This window comes from Centruroides sculpturatus, unplaced genomic scaffold (assembly GCF_000671375.1).
Source record: "Centruroides sculpturatus isolate CEXI.00-Female unplaced genomic scaffold, Cexi_2.0 scaffold1787, whole genome shotgun sequence".
NCBI classification, from domain to species: Eukaryota; Metazoa; Arthropoda; class Arachnida; order Scorpiones; family Buthidae; genus Centruroides; species Centruroides sculpturatus.
In genome coordinates, this window is record NW_019385911.1 from 86,424 (window position 1) to 104,809 (window position 18,386).

Here is an 18,386-nt window from a genome sequence, read left to right on the forward strand (position 1 = left end):
TTATTAATATTAATTCTAATAGCCACTCCTCAAAATCAATCAAATATATGTGAATATTTTTTATACGATTGTTTTCAAGTGCTAATATTAAGTAAGAAAATAGTAAGTTTATATACCAGTTTTGTTCATAAAAATTATTTTATTCGTAACAAAATTTTAATAAAAGAAACTTGTAGATTGTTCTTATTGATTCTAACTGTATAGCATTTATTCTCTTCGCTTTTTCTATTGTAAGATTTACTTACACAAATTATTTTTATCGCAATATTCAATGAAATTAAGAACTGCTTAAAATAAATAATTAGCTTAAAATTTCACTGAGGAGTTTTCTCTTATAAATCTGAAATTGATTATTTCTATCGTTGACATCAAAGAATATTAGGATGAACATAGTGGATTTTTCAGCGGTCAAAGAGTTGGCAACGTGTTCACCCAAATTAAAGAATAGTGCCCTCTTGTATCCATTATATAGATAAATAAAAATAAAATCGAATATTTTAATTAAATATTGTCAACCATTTTCAGTTTAAATAAAAACAATTATAAGTTTATAAAATATTTTTAATAACAAAATATATAAAAATATTTTGTAACTAAAATATTAGAAATTATTCATCAGTCTGATAAGCGATTTCTTTGATTTGCATAAATTTCATTTATTCTGATAAATATTATTTCGAGCAAACTTTTATGTAGACAAATCAAGTTTAAATGATACTTTATATTAAAAATATTCAGATAATTATTAAAAAAATAATATTTTTATTTTTTTAAACCTATTCATTAAGAATTATTATTTATACACTCGAGAATAGATCTAGTTTAAAAATTTAATTTAGTTTAATATAATGCAATTTTTATGTTAATGATTCAAAATTTCATTTTAAATGTAGTTTTTAATATATTAAAATTTGAAATAAATTTCAAATATATTGTCGGATATTTAGTGGCGTATTCCATATGACGTCATCGAGCGCGAGCAACGAATTACCAATAATAACGAAGTTCGTTATAATTTAAATTTTTTTATGTATCTGTTACGGAGAGGTCGTTGGTTGTACGTTCTCGACATGGAAGAAAACAAATCTATGAATTTAAGCAGAGTTATCCAGAAACACGCTGGAAGAGCTAAGCAGATATTTTTGCAAAATTTCGGAAAAGCCGACAAAACAAAAGATGTAATATTTGAAGAATATTTAGACGAATTCAATAGATGTCTACTTTCAGTAAGAAGATTGGATAAAGAAATTAAGAATTTCTTGTCTTGTTCCAAAGCTATGAAGGAAGCTAGTAAACAGCTTACGGATTCCTTTATAAAAAATTATAATATTCAATATTTAGATTTTAACGGACTTTCTAATCATCTTCAATGTTTAGAAACATCGTGGGATGTGTTTATTCGGGAAATAATTGATCAGATAACTGTACCCATATCGACGTACCTGAACCGTTGTAGTAAATTGAATGTTAAAATCGCCAAGAGGAATCGTAAACTTGTCGACTACGACGGTTGCAGGCGTAATCTGCAATCTGTACGCAATAAAGACGAAGTAATAATTAGTAAAGCGAAAGAACAATTTGAAGAAGCCGGGCGTCGTTACGAAATGATCAACGACGAGCTTCTCCGAGAATTGCCCGAACTTCTCGAGAAAGGAGTTTGGTTCCTGACTACAAATATGGAAAGTTTCTTCCAAGAACAAATAAAGTTTAATAAGGAATATGCAAATGCCTTAACAAATGTCATTGATGTCTTCAAACAATTTGAATATCAACCATTAAATTCTAAATATAGACCATTCAATGGTATTGGTGAAGGCAGCATGGATTTTACTGAAGATCTCTGTACTCTTTCTTCACCAAAGAACAGTACATCTTTGTTTAAGACTGATTTGAATAGAAGAGTGTCGACACCTATCGAAGCTAATTTTAAACAAAAATCAAAATTTGGAATGGTGGAAAGGAAATATTTTTCAAGAAGTAAAAGCACCGGATGTATTAAATCTATCGGCGACGTAACTTCTATAACGTCTATAGCCGGAACGGAAAGTGATTTCGATAAATATAAAGAAAATTCCGCAAACTGCACGGTGACGACTGTGGACGGTTACGACATTCCCGTCGATGCCAATATTGAAAATTTACCTTCCGGAGTCTTATATAAAGTGAAAACGTTATACGGATACGTTGCCGAAGATTTGGACGAATTAAGTTTTGAACGTGGAGAAATTATCAGAGTAGTAAGGTACGACGAAACGTACGAATGTGCCGAAGGCTGGCTCTGTGGTATTAAAGAATCTTCGGGAGAGAAAGGACTCTTTCCTGCTAATTTTACAGAACCTATGTAATTGCTCCTCATTTAAATAAATTCAAGCTATTATTTGAGTCAATATAAATTGATTTATATGAAAATTTGATTATAAGATTAATATATATTATAATGATATATTTCAAATATATGATTATTTGTCATAAGATGAATTCTAATAATAAAATGATATTTATTTTATAATTATTCCATAATTTTAAAAATTGATTAATGCATTATTGTTATTGTGTATGCTTGTTAAATATAAATTCTAAAATTAGAATATATAAAAATTCATTTATAAGATTAAAAAATTGGATAAGTTTAAAAATATATTTGTAATTTGATTTTTTATGCATTCACTTTTATATTTTTGTGTTTTTAATGCTGCTTTAATAAAGTCAAATTAAAAGTAAATGGCATTATTTAAATTCATTAATTCATATAGAATGGAACTTTGTTTTAATATATTTAATTTTATTAAATATGTAAGTACATTTCAAACATAATTTAAAATTTTGTTCTATAATTATTTTAAAAACAGAATTGATTTAGAAAACATTTACTTTCAGATTGTTGTTTCGCTCTTAAATGATAGACCCAATGCGGATAATTTTTCGTATTCGCCAATATTGCAAGAGTGGACTAAAGCAACTAATGTTCGCTTGAGATTGTTAAGAACAAAAACGTTGCTAGGGCATTTAATGTCCATTGCTAGGCAAGATCCTACAGTTACAAGAAGAGTAAGAACCATTTTGAAAGTTTATTTACTTTATTTAGCTTTATTAGCTGTTTTAGAATAAGCTCTCTTATTTGATGATGAAAATCAGAAAAATTTACAAATATAGTTATTACTTTATAGTAATTTGAATAATTTTAATTAAAAAATAGTTATGATTATTTTATGTTTTTTGTCTGATCTTAAGATTATTTTGAGATTCTCAATTGAAATCCTCTTAAAAATGAAATACAGTTTAACCCAGGAGTGGCCAACAGTTTTTGCCTCCTGGCCAAACTTTTTCCACGGGCCGAACCAGAGGCTGCCCTAGGAAGATTGAGGTGGTGCAAGATTTCATTGTTGTGTCACCCCATAGAGACTGAATTGTAGACAGAGATTACAGTTACATTTTTCACATTATCATGCTTTATCAACACACTATGCTGTACTTATGAGATTTGTAATGGAGGGTTAACTCTAAATGCACAGTGAATTGTTGACCTTTTTTTTTATTTTAGGCATCAGAATTTTTCATTGAGCTATTCGGACTTCAGTAGCTAATATTGAAAGATTGATCACGGGCCGTATGTTGGCCATGCCTGGTTTAGCCTGACTTTCTCAAACATGTTTATGTCTAAACATCTGTTTTGAAATTTATTTTTCCTCCTGTATTTTCAGCCTACATTCAATATATTTTCCATGTTTATCTCAATTTTCTCCCAAAACCTCTATATCTCAAATTATGGACTGAAGTGTCAATTATAAATTCAAAGCTCTAAGACTACATTTTGATAGCATAAATTATAGTTGAAAAACATCTCTTGCAATACAGTATACAGTTGCAATTAATGCTGCTTTTCTCCAATTGATGAGTTTGGCTTGTTTCTTATTGGTAGACAAAAGTCAGGCATCAGACAACTATTGACAAACTATATCTGTTAAGGTATTTCAAAGATGTTTTATTTATACTTAATTCAGGTTATGAACTGTACTTGCTGTTATATTAATAAAGACTGTACCTCCAATCAAACCTATTACTGTTTACTGTGTAGAACCTCTATATCTTGAAATCTATCTCAAATTTTTCTTCTTCTTCCCATGAGGTTCAAGATAGACAGGTTCAACTGTATAATAATGACCCTTGTCACTGTGTGTACTGTATTGTGATTATTGTCATATATTTTAGAAAACTTCTCTGATTCTTTTGGTGTTTATTTTCTAGTTGTATTTATTATATATTATATGAATGAACTGTTATTCTGATAGAAGTTAACCATATATACTTATATATATATATATATATTTACTTGATCTATATTAGAATAAACTTCATATAAATATGAAATATGTTATTACCAACAAAAAAATATTTTAATAAGAACAAGTACTTTTGGTTTAACTTAGACCATCTATTCTCTATCAATCAAATACATTAAATATGTTAAAAATTCATTGCATTATGGAACAAAAATTTAGAATTGTGTTACAATGTGTAAGGAGCATAAGTTAAATATAAAGTGAAATAAATTTGGAAGTATAATAATAAATAAATAAAGTGTATTTAAATGTATAGTAATAAGTAAATCAATGAAATAAATAACAAAGTATTTAAAACACCAAGCAGTAAAATTAACAATAAACAAATAAATAATAAAATAATAATAATAACAGTTAAAAGTATAGTCCTGAAGGGGTTTTTCCCCCATCAACACTAGGGATTCTCAATGTGTTGATGGAAAAGTCAGATACTTGATGTACTTTCAAGAATTTCAGATAATTTTCAAGTAAGAATAATGACAGTCATGTGGGACATTCATTAACTGATTTAATAATTTGCAAGAGGAGTTAATTGAATTAAAAGAGGATCTGGAGTCTAAAGCTTTATTCCACACACATGGATTCACCAAACTTTGGAATCAAAGATATGTCAAAAATATATCAAATTAAAAATTGTTACGGAACCAATATTTTCAGCTTTTCCCAGTTCCTATCTAGTTGAAACTGGTTTTAGTGATGTAAATAATTTATTAAGAAAACAAGAAAAAGATTAAGTATAACAGAATGTGGTGACTTAAGAGTATTATTAAGTAATTTTTTATCTTATATAAAAAATATTACTGCTACAAATCATGCACAGCAATTACATTAAGAAAATTTAAAATATTAAAAATTAAGTGTTCTAATATGTTATGTATTTTATATGTTTTATTGTATACTTGATGTACATATACTATATTTCTGTAATAAGATTTTACAAATTGTATAATATGTTTTTGTAAAATAATTATTCATATCATAAACAAACTTGTAAATGAGTAATTACAATCACTTGCATGCTTGTAATTACTCATTTTTTATGGTCAACTTGTATCATAATATCTCAATCTATTAGTGATATCAAAAAGTTATAAACACAGAAATGTAGCCCTTTGAAAACTGACTAAAGTGTAATAATAAACATAAAAGTGATATAAGTTGAGTTATACCAGTTTTCACAGGACATAGATATGAAGATAAATATTAAAATTACTTACTTACATTATAATATATGTTAAACAGAAACATGCAAAACATGTACTTCAAAGAAAGAAAAACTATAACTGCAAAAATAGGTTATAATATATCCAATCCACCTAGTCAAACTCAGGGCTCTGACACAAAAATTACCTACAGAATGATGCCGAAGTTTCACTAGTGCCATCTGATTGCATCTGTAGCATTTCATAATTTCCAATTATGAAAAACTACATAACAATATAACTCATTCTACAAAACTGTTAATTTAGTTGTAATGTGTATTTTTATTTTTACATTTGAATATCTTACTTACATTGTATTTTTGGGGCTACAATAAAATTATGTGGCAATAAACATTATATTTTTCTCAACGAACACTGCTTTATTCTGAACTTCACCGAACAGATCTATTGCGCATATACAAACATTATCTAATTCTCAGTGATGATGTTAGATATCGAAGCAGTAGGTAATGTCATTCTTAATTATTAATCCTTGAATATGGCGCTAATAATATAGTAATTTGCAATAGTAATAAAACAATGGCACATTTAGAACCTATTATGGGCCCCAGTTAATTACGGGCCCCAGGCAAGTGCCTTGCCTGCCTTGTGCCAAATTAGGCCCTCACTATAGTATGTTTAACATAGCGATGAGATATTTTGAACTTTCTTCAAAGTTTTCTAGTGACTGTCCAACTTTTTGACTGTCTCTGTTTCTGATGACTCTCTTTTGCTATATATTATTTTAATTCTCTTTTGCCTAATCCCTGGACATCTAGTGAGCTAGTACTGGCCCTTTCTAGCTTTTCTATGTTGCTATAAATTATCTTTCTTGCCATTCCCATATCTGCAAAGTGCTTAACTGTGAAGCTTCTCACTTTTTTCATTATGTTGTTTTTAAATTATATCAATTACAATTCTTCTTTGCTGTTCATTATGCTGTTCCATGTTTTCTTTTGTGCTGGAATATTGTTTCCACAACAACATGAATTTAATCTATGGAATCCGAGCAACAATCTATGCTAACACATTCTCAAATTTATTTTTAAAAAATAGTAAATATGCTTGCCAAAATTTTGCAGATTTTTAGTTTACACACCTGTATATCAAAGTTTTTTCAATTTCTGGGATCTCATATAGTCCCATGATAGTGTTGTAAGTCTTTGTTATTCCTTATTAGTGTATATACAGAGAAAATTTTGTTGATAGATGGCATTGTATCCTATATAAAATAGGATCACTAAATAATCTCCTCTAAACACACTGTAAAAATAAACGACTTACTTCTGCAGTAAACCAAAACAGTGCTTATTTCCAAATATTTCTACCCGTTTCACCTGAAGAAGAACTAAGTTCGGAAACGTTAGTGGAAATATTTGGAAATAAGCACTGTTTTGGTTTACTGCAGAAGTAAGTCGAATAGGATCACTTTATATATTTTTCCTGTTCTTTCGTTTATGTTATTACTATTGTTTTTTTGTTGTGTAGGTCAACTTTTTCTGAATGCTATTTTATACATAATGACCAATCAATGATAAAGGTAGAATAAAAACAAGAAAAACCAGGTGTCTATAAAGTTCCTTATGAGAACATCCAACTAGATGTTAAAAACTATATCGGCATCACCAACAGGAGCTTGGGAGTAAGGCTAAAAGAACATAGATATAACATAAAAAAAGGATCCAATACTACGATTTTGTCGCAAATGTCGCAAGTCCAAGGTTCGGTGGTGAAATGGGACAAGGCAACAATTATAAAACCTGCATTTTCCCCCACTTTATCAATGACAGCGGAGAAGATTGAAATATATAGAAGTAGGCTACGTGAGGGATGTTTAAATGTGAGAGATGCTGAGAGCCTGCCGTCAGTGTGGAAGTACAGTACATGGTTAAAAAGTTCACTAAACACTCGGGCTAGAATTAGTTTATTGGAAGATTTATGATATTTTGTTGTTTTTAATTTTATTTTGTGTTAATTTTATATGTTCTTCCATTTCTCTTGTATAGTTTTAAAAATTTTTTGTTCTAAATTTTGATTTAAATATTTGTATTCTATACATGGAACGTATCTGTTCCATTTTTTGTTTTTGACCTGACAATTTTTTGTTTTTGAGCCTGTTAATCGGGCTGAAAATATTTGTTTTTCAATTATATATTTTTCTCAGCAACAGATTAAGGTGTTTTATTTCTGTACAATCTTTGTACGATTTTCTTGACATGATACAACAAATTTTTAATGTATTTCATAGATAGAGAACCTGAAAATGGTGTAAATTAGACTAAAATTACTTGTTCTTAGCAAAGTTTCAATTGGTGTTTGGAATTAGTAATTGAAACTAATTAGAAGAAAAAACAAATACTATGGATTTTAGGAGTCAAAGCTTTAGTGGGTCTTCATCCCATCATTTTGATCATATAAGATGTTCTCATTTGAATTTCTGTGTATCAAATATTTTGGTGTAATGACAGGACTGAGGTCTTATAAAATGTTTTACAATAAAGCTTATACTTTTAAAATCTGTAGTTTGTTTTTATCCTCCTTAAGTCACCTGGAGTCACCCAACTAAAGCTATTGAAAACAGTTAAATTATATAAAAATCGCATATCTTTTACATGAAAACTTGTTTGGTATGTTTACTAAATAAATATACCAAATAAAAAGTATAAATCTTATTAAGATAGTTGTGAAGGATTTTTTTTAACTGGATTTCTACATGTGATTATATAATCAGTTCTCTTTTGTCCTAAAAGATGTGAATTATAATTTGTTTTATGAAGTCTTACATTTTCACAATATTATTATAGGAAACATAACCATTGCATTTTTATTTCTTTAGATATTTTAGTTGTAATATGTATCTTTACAATCCACACACATTCATATCGTTTTATATAGCTTCAAGGTATGAAATGTTAAAGAAACAACCCTTGCACCAGAGTTTGTGAAAATTATGAAAAACTTTATTAAACTATAAATGTTAGTACTGGACTTTCTGATTACAAAAAACAAAATATTGCAACACTAATAATTATTGGGTTGTTCGGAAAGTAAGTTCGTTTTTTTTACCACTAGACGGATTAGTGGTATTTTTCCCGCCATTTTCGTTCTAAACCGTATTATCATTATATATTTTGACAGCTAGCATTTTATGGCTTATTTGTAAAAAATTTTGTTTGATTTTGTGCAATTGTTTATTTTTTGTGTCCCATCAAATATGGAAGATCGAAAGCAGCATCTTCGGCATATTTTGCTTTTTTATTACCAAAAAAATAAAAATGCCGTTCAAGCAAGAAAAAAATCATCTGACATGTATGGTGGAGATGTGTTGACAGAACGACAGTGCCAAAACTGGTTTACAAAATTTCGTTCTCGCAATTTCAGTATTGAAGATGCACCACGTTACGGATGGCCAATTGAAGCCAATGAAAACAAAATAAAAGTACTGATTGAAGCAAACTGCGGAATAACAACATGTGAAATCACTAAGAGATTAAATTTGTCAAATTGAACTGTTTATGAGTACTTGAAATAAATTGGTTTTGTTTCAAAGCTCGATATATGAATTCCACAAGTTCTTAAAGAGAAATGCTCTATTTGGTGGGATATTAAGGGAATTTTTTTTTTTTTGGAGCTTTTACCAGAAAATTTAACAATTGATTCGAAAGTGTACTGCATTCGAGTAAACAAATTGTGTAATATCATCAAACAGAAAAAGCTGGCCAGAATTGATAAAAAAAACAGCTGTTGTGTTTTACCACAATAATATCAAATTTCACACAAGTTTGGTAACTGGTCAGAAACTGTTATAACTTAGATGGGACGTGCTATCACACCAACAGTATTCGCCAGATCGAGCACACTCAGATTATTACTTGTTCCGGTCTATACAATTTTTTTTAACTGTAAGACATTTACTTGAAATGACAATGTCAAAAATCACTCGGATCGGTTTTTTGTAAGCAACGATCAAAACTTTTATGAATGTGAAATCTTGCTACTACCAGAAACGATGACAACAGGTATTTGACCAAAATGGTCAACATATAATTCGATAAAATATTTATTTATTATAAGAATATTGCATTTTTTTCCCGTGGAAAAAAAACGAACTTACTTTCCGAACAACCCAATAGTATAAAACTGTAATATTACAAATTACAATTCTGTATGACATGAATAAAGCAATAAAATTGACTATTAGTACAATTTACAAAGTTACAGTTATTCAAACATTTTACAATTAACCTGATTAGGGAGAACTGAACAGAAGAAAATTTTTAAATCAGCATCACTCAAATCAGTTACTTATAAGTTGACAGCTGTACACTGATCAGAAGCTGTGTCAGTTTGACAATATCTTTTATACTTTGTTGATTTTTGTTGTTTTTATACTTTGTTTCTGAACAAGCTGACAAAAAGTATAAGTTTTCTTACTATGTGTATAAAATATAGCAAAAATATTATTCAATATTTTATTCATATTTAAATCCTAAATTAGTAGGATGCAATTCTATTGGTTATTCAAATGTTACTATGAAATTATTCAAATTGTGCTTTAGTTGGAAAGTATTGAGAAAGCAGTTGAGGTTTAACAACCCCAAAACTCAAAATAACTGAAACAAAATGAGAAATGAAATAAATAATGCAAATAATTAAATATAATTATAAATTAAAATTTTTTTCTTGCGACTTTATATAGCAAAATTGGGTATACCTGACTTTCTTATATCAAACATAAATCTTATGTTGAAGTTGAGGAACTTTGAAAACATTTATCACTAATAAATAAATAGTTTAAATCTGTAAGATGCTTTTGGTGTTACTCATATTATTTTGTACAGATTCTACTTACTATATTTATAGTGAAAAAATAGTTTGAGTTAGAGAAAACAGTTTTTCAAAGATAGAATTCTTTGAAGATTATTTCAATTTTAAGTATTAAAATTCTACACATTTTTTAAGACTGGAAATTCCAGACAGCATAATTGGTTTCTTAATAAATTTATTATTACTTTTTGATCTGATTTTTAAATTAATTATAGTGATAATGAAAAATAAAATTTATAATTCTAGAATTTCTGGATTTAGTTTCAAACAATTTAAATTTTATTTTAAACATTTATTACCGTATTTTGATGAGTATAAGTCGCTGTCAAGTATAAGACGCACCCCTATTTTGAGACAAAAAATTTAGAAAAAAACTGTTTTAATGGGATTGTCTAAAGATGCATTTTATTTGTTTTTTTATTTAAGAATATGGTGGATGGATGAATCGATACCTTTATTAAACTGAATTAATCGTCATTTCTTAATGTAAACTCAGAGGTCATGTGATGACAGTCGACAAAACATGGCGGCGGTGATTCATGTGTTGCTACTCTGATAATCTAGATACTCTAGCCATTCGTTTGAGGGACCATCTGTTTAGCGGACCACTGCACNAATTAAATATTTGTTTCATATATTTTAAGAGCTTTGAGCCCCAAAAAGTAGTAAAAAAAAGTGCAACTTATACTTGTCAAAATACGGTATTATATATATTTTTGAAATATAGTAAAATTGATGATTTTGTATTCTAGTATTTTTATAGTATTAAAGACATCAACATTGGTGGCCGTTGTGTATGCAATGGCCACGCAGACTCGTGTGACATCACTGATCCGAACGATCCTTATAAACTTCTTTGTCGTTGTCAACATAACACCTGTGGAGCACAGTGTGATCAGTGCTGTCCTGGCTATGTACAAAAAAAATGGAGACGAGCGATAGCGGGAAACCCATTTGTTTGCGAACGTAATTATAATTTGCATTTAAAGCATAATTTTATTTATTTATTTGTTTTATTTATGATACTGTCCTTTTTTTCCAGCTTGCAACTGTTTTGGTCATTCTAATGAATGTGTTTATGATGAAGACATTGACAACAAACATTTGAGTATAGACATTCATGGCAGTTATGAGGGTGGAGGAATCTGTTTGAGCTGTCGTCATCACACCACTGGTATCAATTGTAATGAATGTGAAGAAAAATATTATAGACCTTATGGAAAGCAACTGAATGACACAGATGTTTGTCAAGGTAATGTATTCTATCTTTTTCATAAAATAAATATGATTATATATATAATATTTAATGGAAACATTCCAGATCCGCCCAAAAACTAAATCTAAAGTATTTCATTTTCTTTTATGATTCGTGGCTTTGCTTTACAACAACAAATCTAAGACTCGCTATTCTTGGAGAAAATGAAACCAAAACTAGATGTAATGTGAAAATCTACTTCAAAAAATGAGTAAAACATGAATTTTATGTTGTTTAATATTATTTTTGCATTTACTTTTTTGCAAATAAAGTAAATTAAATAATGACTAGAGGAAATAAATAAAATGGAGACTAAAAAGTTCATAATAATAGTGGTCTGCAGGATCCCAAAAAATGTCTGTAATAATGGGAGTCCATTACAGCAAATGAGTTTTCTTATAATTTTGCAATACTTCTAGCCAGACCAACATCAGCCATCCGTAATAACACATGGTCCATAATATTGACCTTTTACTGTATTTCACATAGAAACTATGAGTACTTGTATCAGCTTATGTCTACTGTGATTTGATGTTGATGATCCAATTTTTATGTTATGATCAAACAAACAATTTACTAGATAGGAGGAGACTCAAAGATGTCAAGAGCTAACTGTGTTTGTTATTGTATATACTATTGTTATAACTCCATAGGCCGAAGACTGTGGATTTAGACAAATAACTAACAGGTCGGCTTACAATCTGACTAATACTTTTAATGAAAACACAATGGTTATTGACAAAAGAATACCTATGGTATCAACTCTGATGAATTACGACTCTCACATTACAAAAGTTTCTTCCACTCTCCCTCCTCCTGATTTGTTCATGCACTACATGTAGTAATGACCTGACAACTCATAACAAGACAAAATTAATAAAATACAACAAAAACAAAAGAAAACAAACATGAACTGAGATTACTCATGACACTGTAATAATCACAACCTGGTAATAATGATCAAATAGTTGTACCACATGAACACTGATACACCTGTGTGATACTTTCGTTGGTTCTTTCTCCCTTTTATTATAATCCTTCTCGAAATTACATTTTCATCACCTCGATGGAAACGAATTGCCTCCTTTAAGAAAAATATTCTTATAATTCCAGTCCTCACTTGTCGATGTTGAAGATGTTTCTTGTTGTCACTCGTTAGGTAAGCGTCCTCCAAGATCTCCATGAAAAAGAATACCTTTCACACAAAGTCTCTCTATTTATATCTCCCACTACCGGAAGTCTGGCTTTCTCACATGATGTGCCTCTGAGCCAATCCTGTGGCTTCTCCTGCAAGCCCCAGGAAAGGGCGGCATGGGACAAAAAGGAAGAGCACGTATAACAAAAATAAAAAAACCCAGTACAAAAATAAAGCACACTGGATACATAATGTATACACATATACATGAGGGAAAAAAAAATATATATATATATATATTTTATATATATATACACAGCTAAGTAGCAAAGCACTACGCTATGCATTCCAAGAAACAATTAAATTTTGAAAGTATAAATAATTATTAAATTATAACAAAAAAATTTTTTAGTAAAATTTTATAGTTTGTAATTTGAAATTTACAATTATTTATTTATTTTTAGAATGTATTTGCGATTTATCATTTTCTACTGGTAACTGTGCTGATGGGACCGGTTTATGTGAATGCAGACCGGAATTTCTTCCACCCTATTGTGATCAATGTAGTCCAGGTTATTATGATTATCCAACCTGTCGTCCCTGTGATTGTAATATTAATGGCACACAGGGTGCCATATGTCAAGTTGGTGGTGGACAATGTCCTTGTAAGCCAAATTATTCAGGTCTGAGTTGTGACAAATGTGCCGAAGAATACTATAATTTTCCAGAATGCCTTCGTAAGTATTATTTTAATTTTACATTAAATTAATTAAACTATTTAAAATCAGAAAAAGATTTTCTTATGTACTTCAAACTGTTTTTTGACTTATCAATTAAATATTTGTTTCATATATTTTAAGAGCTTACAAACAACAATTTTCTAAGATTTTATTATTATAAATTATTTATGGTTTGAAAGATAGTGCCATTATTATAAGAATCTTTCCCCTTTGATCATATTAACATATCACACTACATGAATATGGCCAAACAGTAATAATAACAATCAGAATACTTTATTACTAGAATTGTTTTCAAGTATCTTGCTTCATTATCAGCAAGTTAAATGTCAGAATATGCTCTTCTAGTTTTTTAGAATATTAAAATAGAAGAGGATAAGTTATAAATTAAATATAAATCATTGAAACAAGTTTCTTAGTGATAAACCAGGATTATTTTCAGAGTTAAGTCCTAATCATGAGCAAAATCTTACAAATAAATTTATACTCTAAATCAGGGATGAGCAACACGCGGCCCGTTAAACATGTTTATGCGGCCCGCCAAGCATTTTTTAAAATTGAATTTATTTTATCGACTTTCTCTCATCAATATATTGTTATAAAATTAATTATAATAAAATGGTAGTACATACTAAACCGAAACAATTTTTTGTGACGAGTTACTCACTTGTCGGCGACTTGTTCAAACATGCAATACGAACGCGCCGCGTCTGTGCTTGTTTGTGTTTGCTTCTGTCACACAATCAGTCAGACTGGTAAGCTGTTAACTAGCAATTTTAGCAATTCTTGTGTTTCTTGAAAGGCGTGAGTGCAATATTATTGTCAAAAAGGTAATATTAGAGTTTTTTTTATTCAAAATTAAGTTTTCCTACAAATTTTTTTAACTTTCAAATTTTTAATCCATAATAGCATGTCGGAAAAGCAAACAAAAAAACGGAAGGTTGCGGATGAGCACAGGCATTTCCAAGAAAAGTGGAAATTTGATTATTTTTTCACTTTCGTCGAAGATAAAGCTGTATGCTTAATATGCTCAGAGACTGTGTCGACATTAAAAGAATATAACATAAAAAGGCATTACGATACAAAACATGAACAACAATATAAAAACTTAACAGGACAACTCCGGATAGATAAGTTTAATCAAATGGAGAAAAACTTGGGAAAACAACAGGCTATTTTTAAAAATCAAGCTATTTTATCAAATACGGCAGTAAAGGCTAGTTTTGTTGTCAGTCAAATACTGGCAAAAAAAATGAAACCCTTTGCGGATGGAGAGATGATAAAAGAATGTCTGACTGCTGTTGCAGAAATAGCATTTCCTGATAAAATAAATATTATTTCAAACATTAGTTTATCAAGATTCACCATTGCAAGGAGAATTGAAGACTTGTCCGAGAACATAGCAACAACGCTTCGTGAACGCATTGCAAAATTCGAATACTGTTCTTTGGCACTTGATGAGAGTTGCGATATTAGCGATACAGCACAACTGGCTATATTTTTACGTGGTATTGACACCAAATTTAATATTACCGAAGAATTGTGTTCACTGATTCCAATGCAAGGGACTACAACCGGCAAAGACCTGTACGATGAACTAAAGTCTGTGTTGGAAAATTTTTCAATTTCATTAGAAAAGATTATTGGTATATCGACAGATGGAGCACGAGCAATGTCAAGCATGGAGGTAGGAGTATCGGGAAGGCTATTTCAAGACATTAAGAAGGTCACAGGAAGGGAAATATTCGTTAACCACTGCATAATTCACCAGGAAAATTTGTGTGCGAAAAGATTGAGTTTGCCAAATGTCACAGTACCAATAATTAAACTAATCAATTTTATAAAGTCGCGCGCGTTAAATCACCGTGAATTTAAAGAATTCCTGAAAGATTTAGAAACTGAATATGGCGACGTGGTTTTTAATACCGAAGTACGTTGGCTTAGTAGAGGTGCAATGCTAAAAAGAGTATACAACTTAAAAAGCGAAATACAATTGTTCTTGGATATGAAGGGATATGCCTTTCCTCATTTTGGTAATAAAGAATGGATGTGCGATTTTGGGTTTCTTATCGACATGACTCAGCATCTCAATGATCTTAATGTGGAACTTCAAGGCAAAGGACAGTTTATTCACAATTTGTATGATAAAATTCAGGGCTTTGAGCGCAAATTAAAATTGTGGAAACAGCATCTTTTGCAGAATAATGTGTCTCACTTTCCACATTTAGAAAAAGAAAACGTTACTACTTCTCAAAAATACGCACAATATATAGACATTTTAATCAACGAATTTCAATTACGATTCCAAATGTTCAAAGCTGAGAAGACAGCGGTTTCCATGAAAATGTTTTCCTCGCCATTTAATATCGATGTGGATACAGTTCCCGAAGACTTTCAAATGGAAGTGATTGACATGCAGAATAATACCGATTTAAAAAATGTATTTTTCTCAGTAAACATCGAAAATTTTTATAAATCTTATGTGAGCCCTGAGAAATTTCCGCTTTTGACGAAAAATGCAAAGCAAATGATGTCTCTGTTCGGAAGTACGTATGTTTGCGAACAATTATTTTCAACCATGAAATTAATCAAAAATGACCACCGATCAAGACTGAGTGATGCACGATTAGAAAGCTGCGTACGTGTAGCTACCTCATCAATTCCGGCTGATATTGATCAGCTTGTATCGAAAAAACAGTGCCAAATTTCTCATTAAAAATTTCAAGTAAATTCGTTTTTCTGTTCTTTTCTTGTTTGTTTTTATTTTGCATTAAAATTTGTATATGAAATCTTTACTTTTTTTTAAATTTTATATTTTTTTATTCTAATGTTTATTATAAATAAAGTTTTGTAAATTATTAATAAGTGTTACTTTATGTGCGGCCCGCCAAAAAATTTTAGAATTTAAATTGGCCCGTTGATTAAAAAGGTTGCTCACCCCTGCTCTAAATCATTTTTAATTCACTTTAGTAATTTACTGTGGTTTCATTGCTTTCATGACATTCAAATATTAAATGTTGTTCTTTATTCTGCAAACTTTATTTTTATTATTTAAAAAATTTATGATTTTATATTGTATAACTGTATTATTCAAATTTCAGTAACTATTTTTATAATTCATTATAAATGTCTTTAATATATTTAATATCAATGTATTATGTTTAAATAAATATAATAATTTACTTATTGTTTTCAATTTCAGCATGTGAATGCTCACAAATAGGTTCTATAAGTTCTGTTTGTAATCACGATAGTGGACAATGCTCTTGCTATAATAATTATGGGGGTCGTGAATGTAATCAGTGTGATTTGGGATATTACGATTATCCAGACTGCAAATGTAAGTAATTTTTGATTGATTGCATTTGATATTGATAAGTAATAATTAAGTGTTATGATTTTATTTTTATTATGCATGATTGAATTAATGCATTTTTATTTTATTTACATATCTAATTTTTTCTGAGACTGGAAGACCATACTTGTTCATATTTATTAACTATTTTATTTTTCTAGTTTGTTCGTGTGATCCTGACGGTAGCACGAAAGAAATATGTGATAACATCACTGGGGAATGTTTATGTCGACCTGGATATGGTGGTTCACGATGTGATCAATGTTTAGCTGGATATTTTGGCTATCCAAAATGCCAAGGTAATGTTTTAAAATTGTTAATGTCAAATCCTTTATTTCTAAATGATTTAAAGAGCTAACCTCATAAAATAACAATTATTTGTTGACCTTTTAATTTTTAATAATTAGAAAAAAATTAGTAACTCTATGTAAAACATAATATGTATTTTGTATTTATATTATCATAAAATAATTTAATTCATTTGAGGAAAAATTTCCAGTTATTTTAAAGTATTTGTGTTGTAAAATAGTTTTTTATTACTAAAATATTTTATAAAAATTAATATCTTGAAGGTATAGATTATGAAATTTTTAAATTTTACAGAATGTGGTTGTGATGAATATGGTTCCAGTAGTTCTGTATGTGATAGAACTGGAAGATGTCCTTGTTCTCCTAATTTTTCAGGACCAAAGTGTGACAAATGTTCTCCTGGATATTATAATTATCCTGAATGTTTACGTAAGTAATTTATAATATTCCATAAATATTATTTTTAAGTAATGTAAGTACAGTAGAGTCCTGATAACCCGGCAGTCCGGATAACTTGGCCACACCCTGGCAGGGCGAAAAAACCCCTAGTTAATTTTTATTATAGATAGCTTTATGCCTCAAAGTATTTTTCTGACATCTGTCTTATCAGGTAAATTACTGTACACTGTATTCATTAATTTTCATTTTCATGTAGTAAAGGCCTTCATAAAGTATGTACTTTTCCTTTGTTTAAGGGTATTTGGGCAGTTTATTCTCTGTTGTATTCTCAAGCAAACAATACATACAAGTACAGTACAGTATTTCCTGAGGAAACACTTGTACTTATTCTTTTTTAACCCCATTCCCGATAACCCGGCATTTTCACAAACGCGGCCACCCTTCAGTCCACATTAGGCCAAGTTTTCGGGACTCTACTATATCAACAAATTTAGAGAAAATTAGTGCTATTTTAATAAACACAGGAAAAAATTGCTTTTTTTCTGAAAGCCAAAATTCATTTATTAAAATAGAAATGTTTTCTGCTTACTCCAGGTCTTCTTTAAATGTTCAAGAATGAAATAGCAGTTAGCAGTTAGGAAATAAACAGAATCAGATAAAATTAGATTTTCTGCATGATATCCACTTATTGTACAGAATGTAATAAATTTTGCATTTTATTAAGAGCTGAATTATTCTTTAATGATTGTCCTATCCTTCTCAAGAACTTAGTTTTTTCAAATAAATGAATTTAAATTTAGTGTTAGCCATATCACTGACTAATG

The 18,386-nt window shown here is 29.4% G+C and overlaps 3 protein-coding genes across 3 annotated transcripts in view; all 3 read left to right on the top strand.

Moving 5' to 3' along the window:
• Nucleotides 1-18,386, top strand: part of LOC111612533 (laminin subunit alpha-like) — a 46,190-nt gene that overhangs the window by 8,848 nt on the left and 18,956 nt on the right. The window contains exons 3-9 of the mRNA XM_023353765.1: nt 2,878-3,048; nt 11,122-11,335; nt 11,412-11,621; nt 13,224-13,496; nt 16,702-16,839; nt 17,016-17,153; nt 17,458-17,592. Coding sequence (XP_023209533.1) covers nt 2,878-3,048; nt 11,122-11,335; nt 11,412-11,621; nt 13,224-13,496; nt 16,702-16,839; nt 17,016-17,153; nt 17,458-17,592 — 1,279 coding nt within the window. The remainder of the gene's footprint in view (nt 1-2,877; nt 3,049-11,121; nt 11,336-11,411; nt 11,622-13,223; nt 13,497-16,701; nt 16,840-17,015; nt 17,154-17,457; nt 17,593-18,386) is intronic.
• On the top strand, nt 947-2,419 carry LOC111612532 (amphiphysin-like). The gene has a single exon (XM_023353764.1). The coding sequence runs from the start codon at nt 1,029-1,031 to the stop codon at nt 2,343-2,345; it is 1,317 nt and encodes a 438-aa protein (XP_023209532.1). The 5' UTR covers nt 947-1,028; the 3' UTR covers nt 2,346-2,419.
• LOC111612531 (general transcription factor II-I repeat domain-containing protein 2B-like) lies at nt 14,356-16,224 on the top strand. Its single transcript, XM_023353763.1, has one exon. It carries the CDS (start codon nt 14,410-14,412, stop codon nt 16,213-16,215), a length of 1,806 nt encoding a protein of 601 aa, XP_023209531.1. The 5' UTR covers nt 14,356-14,409; the 3' UTR covers nt 16,216-16,224.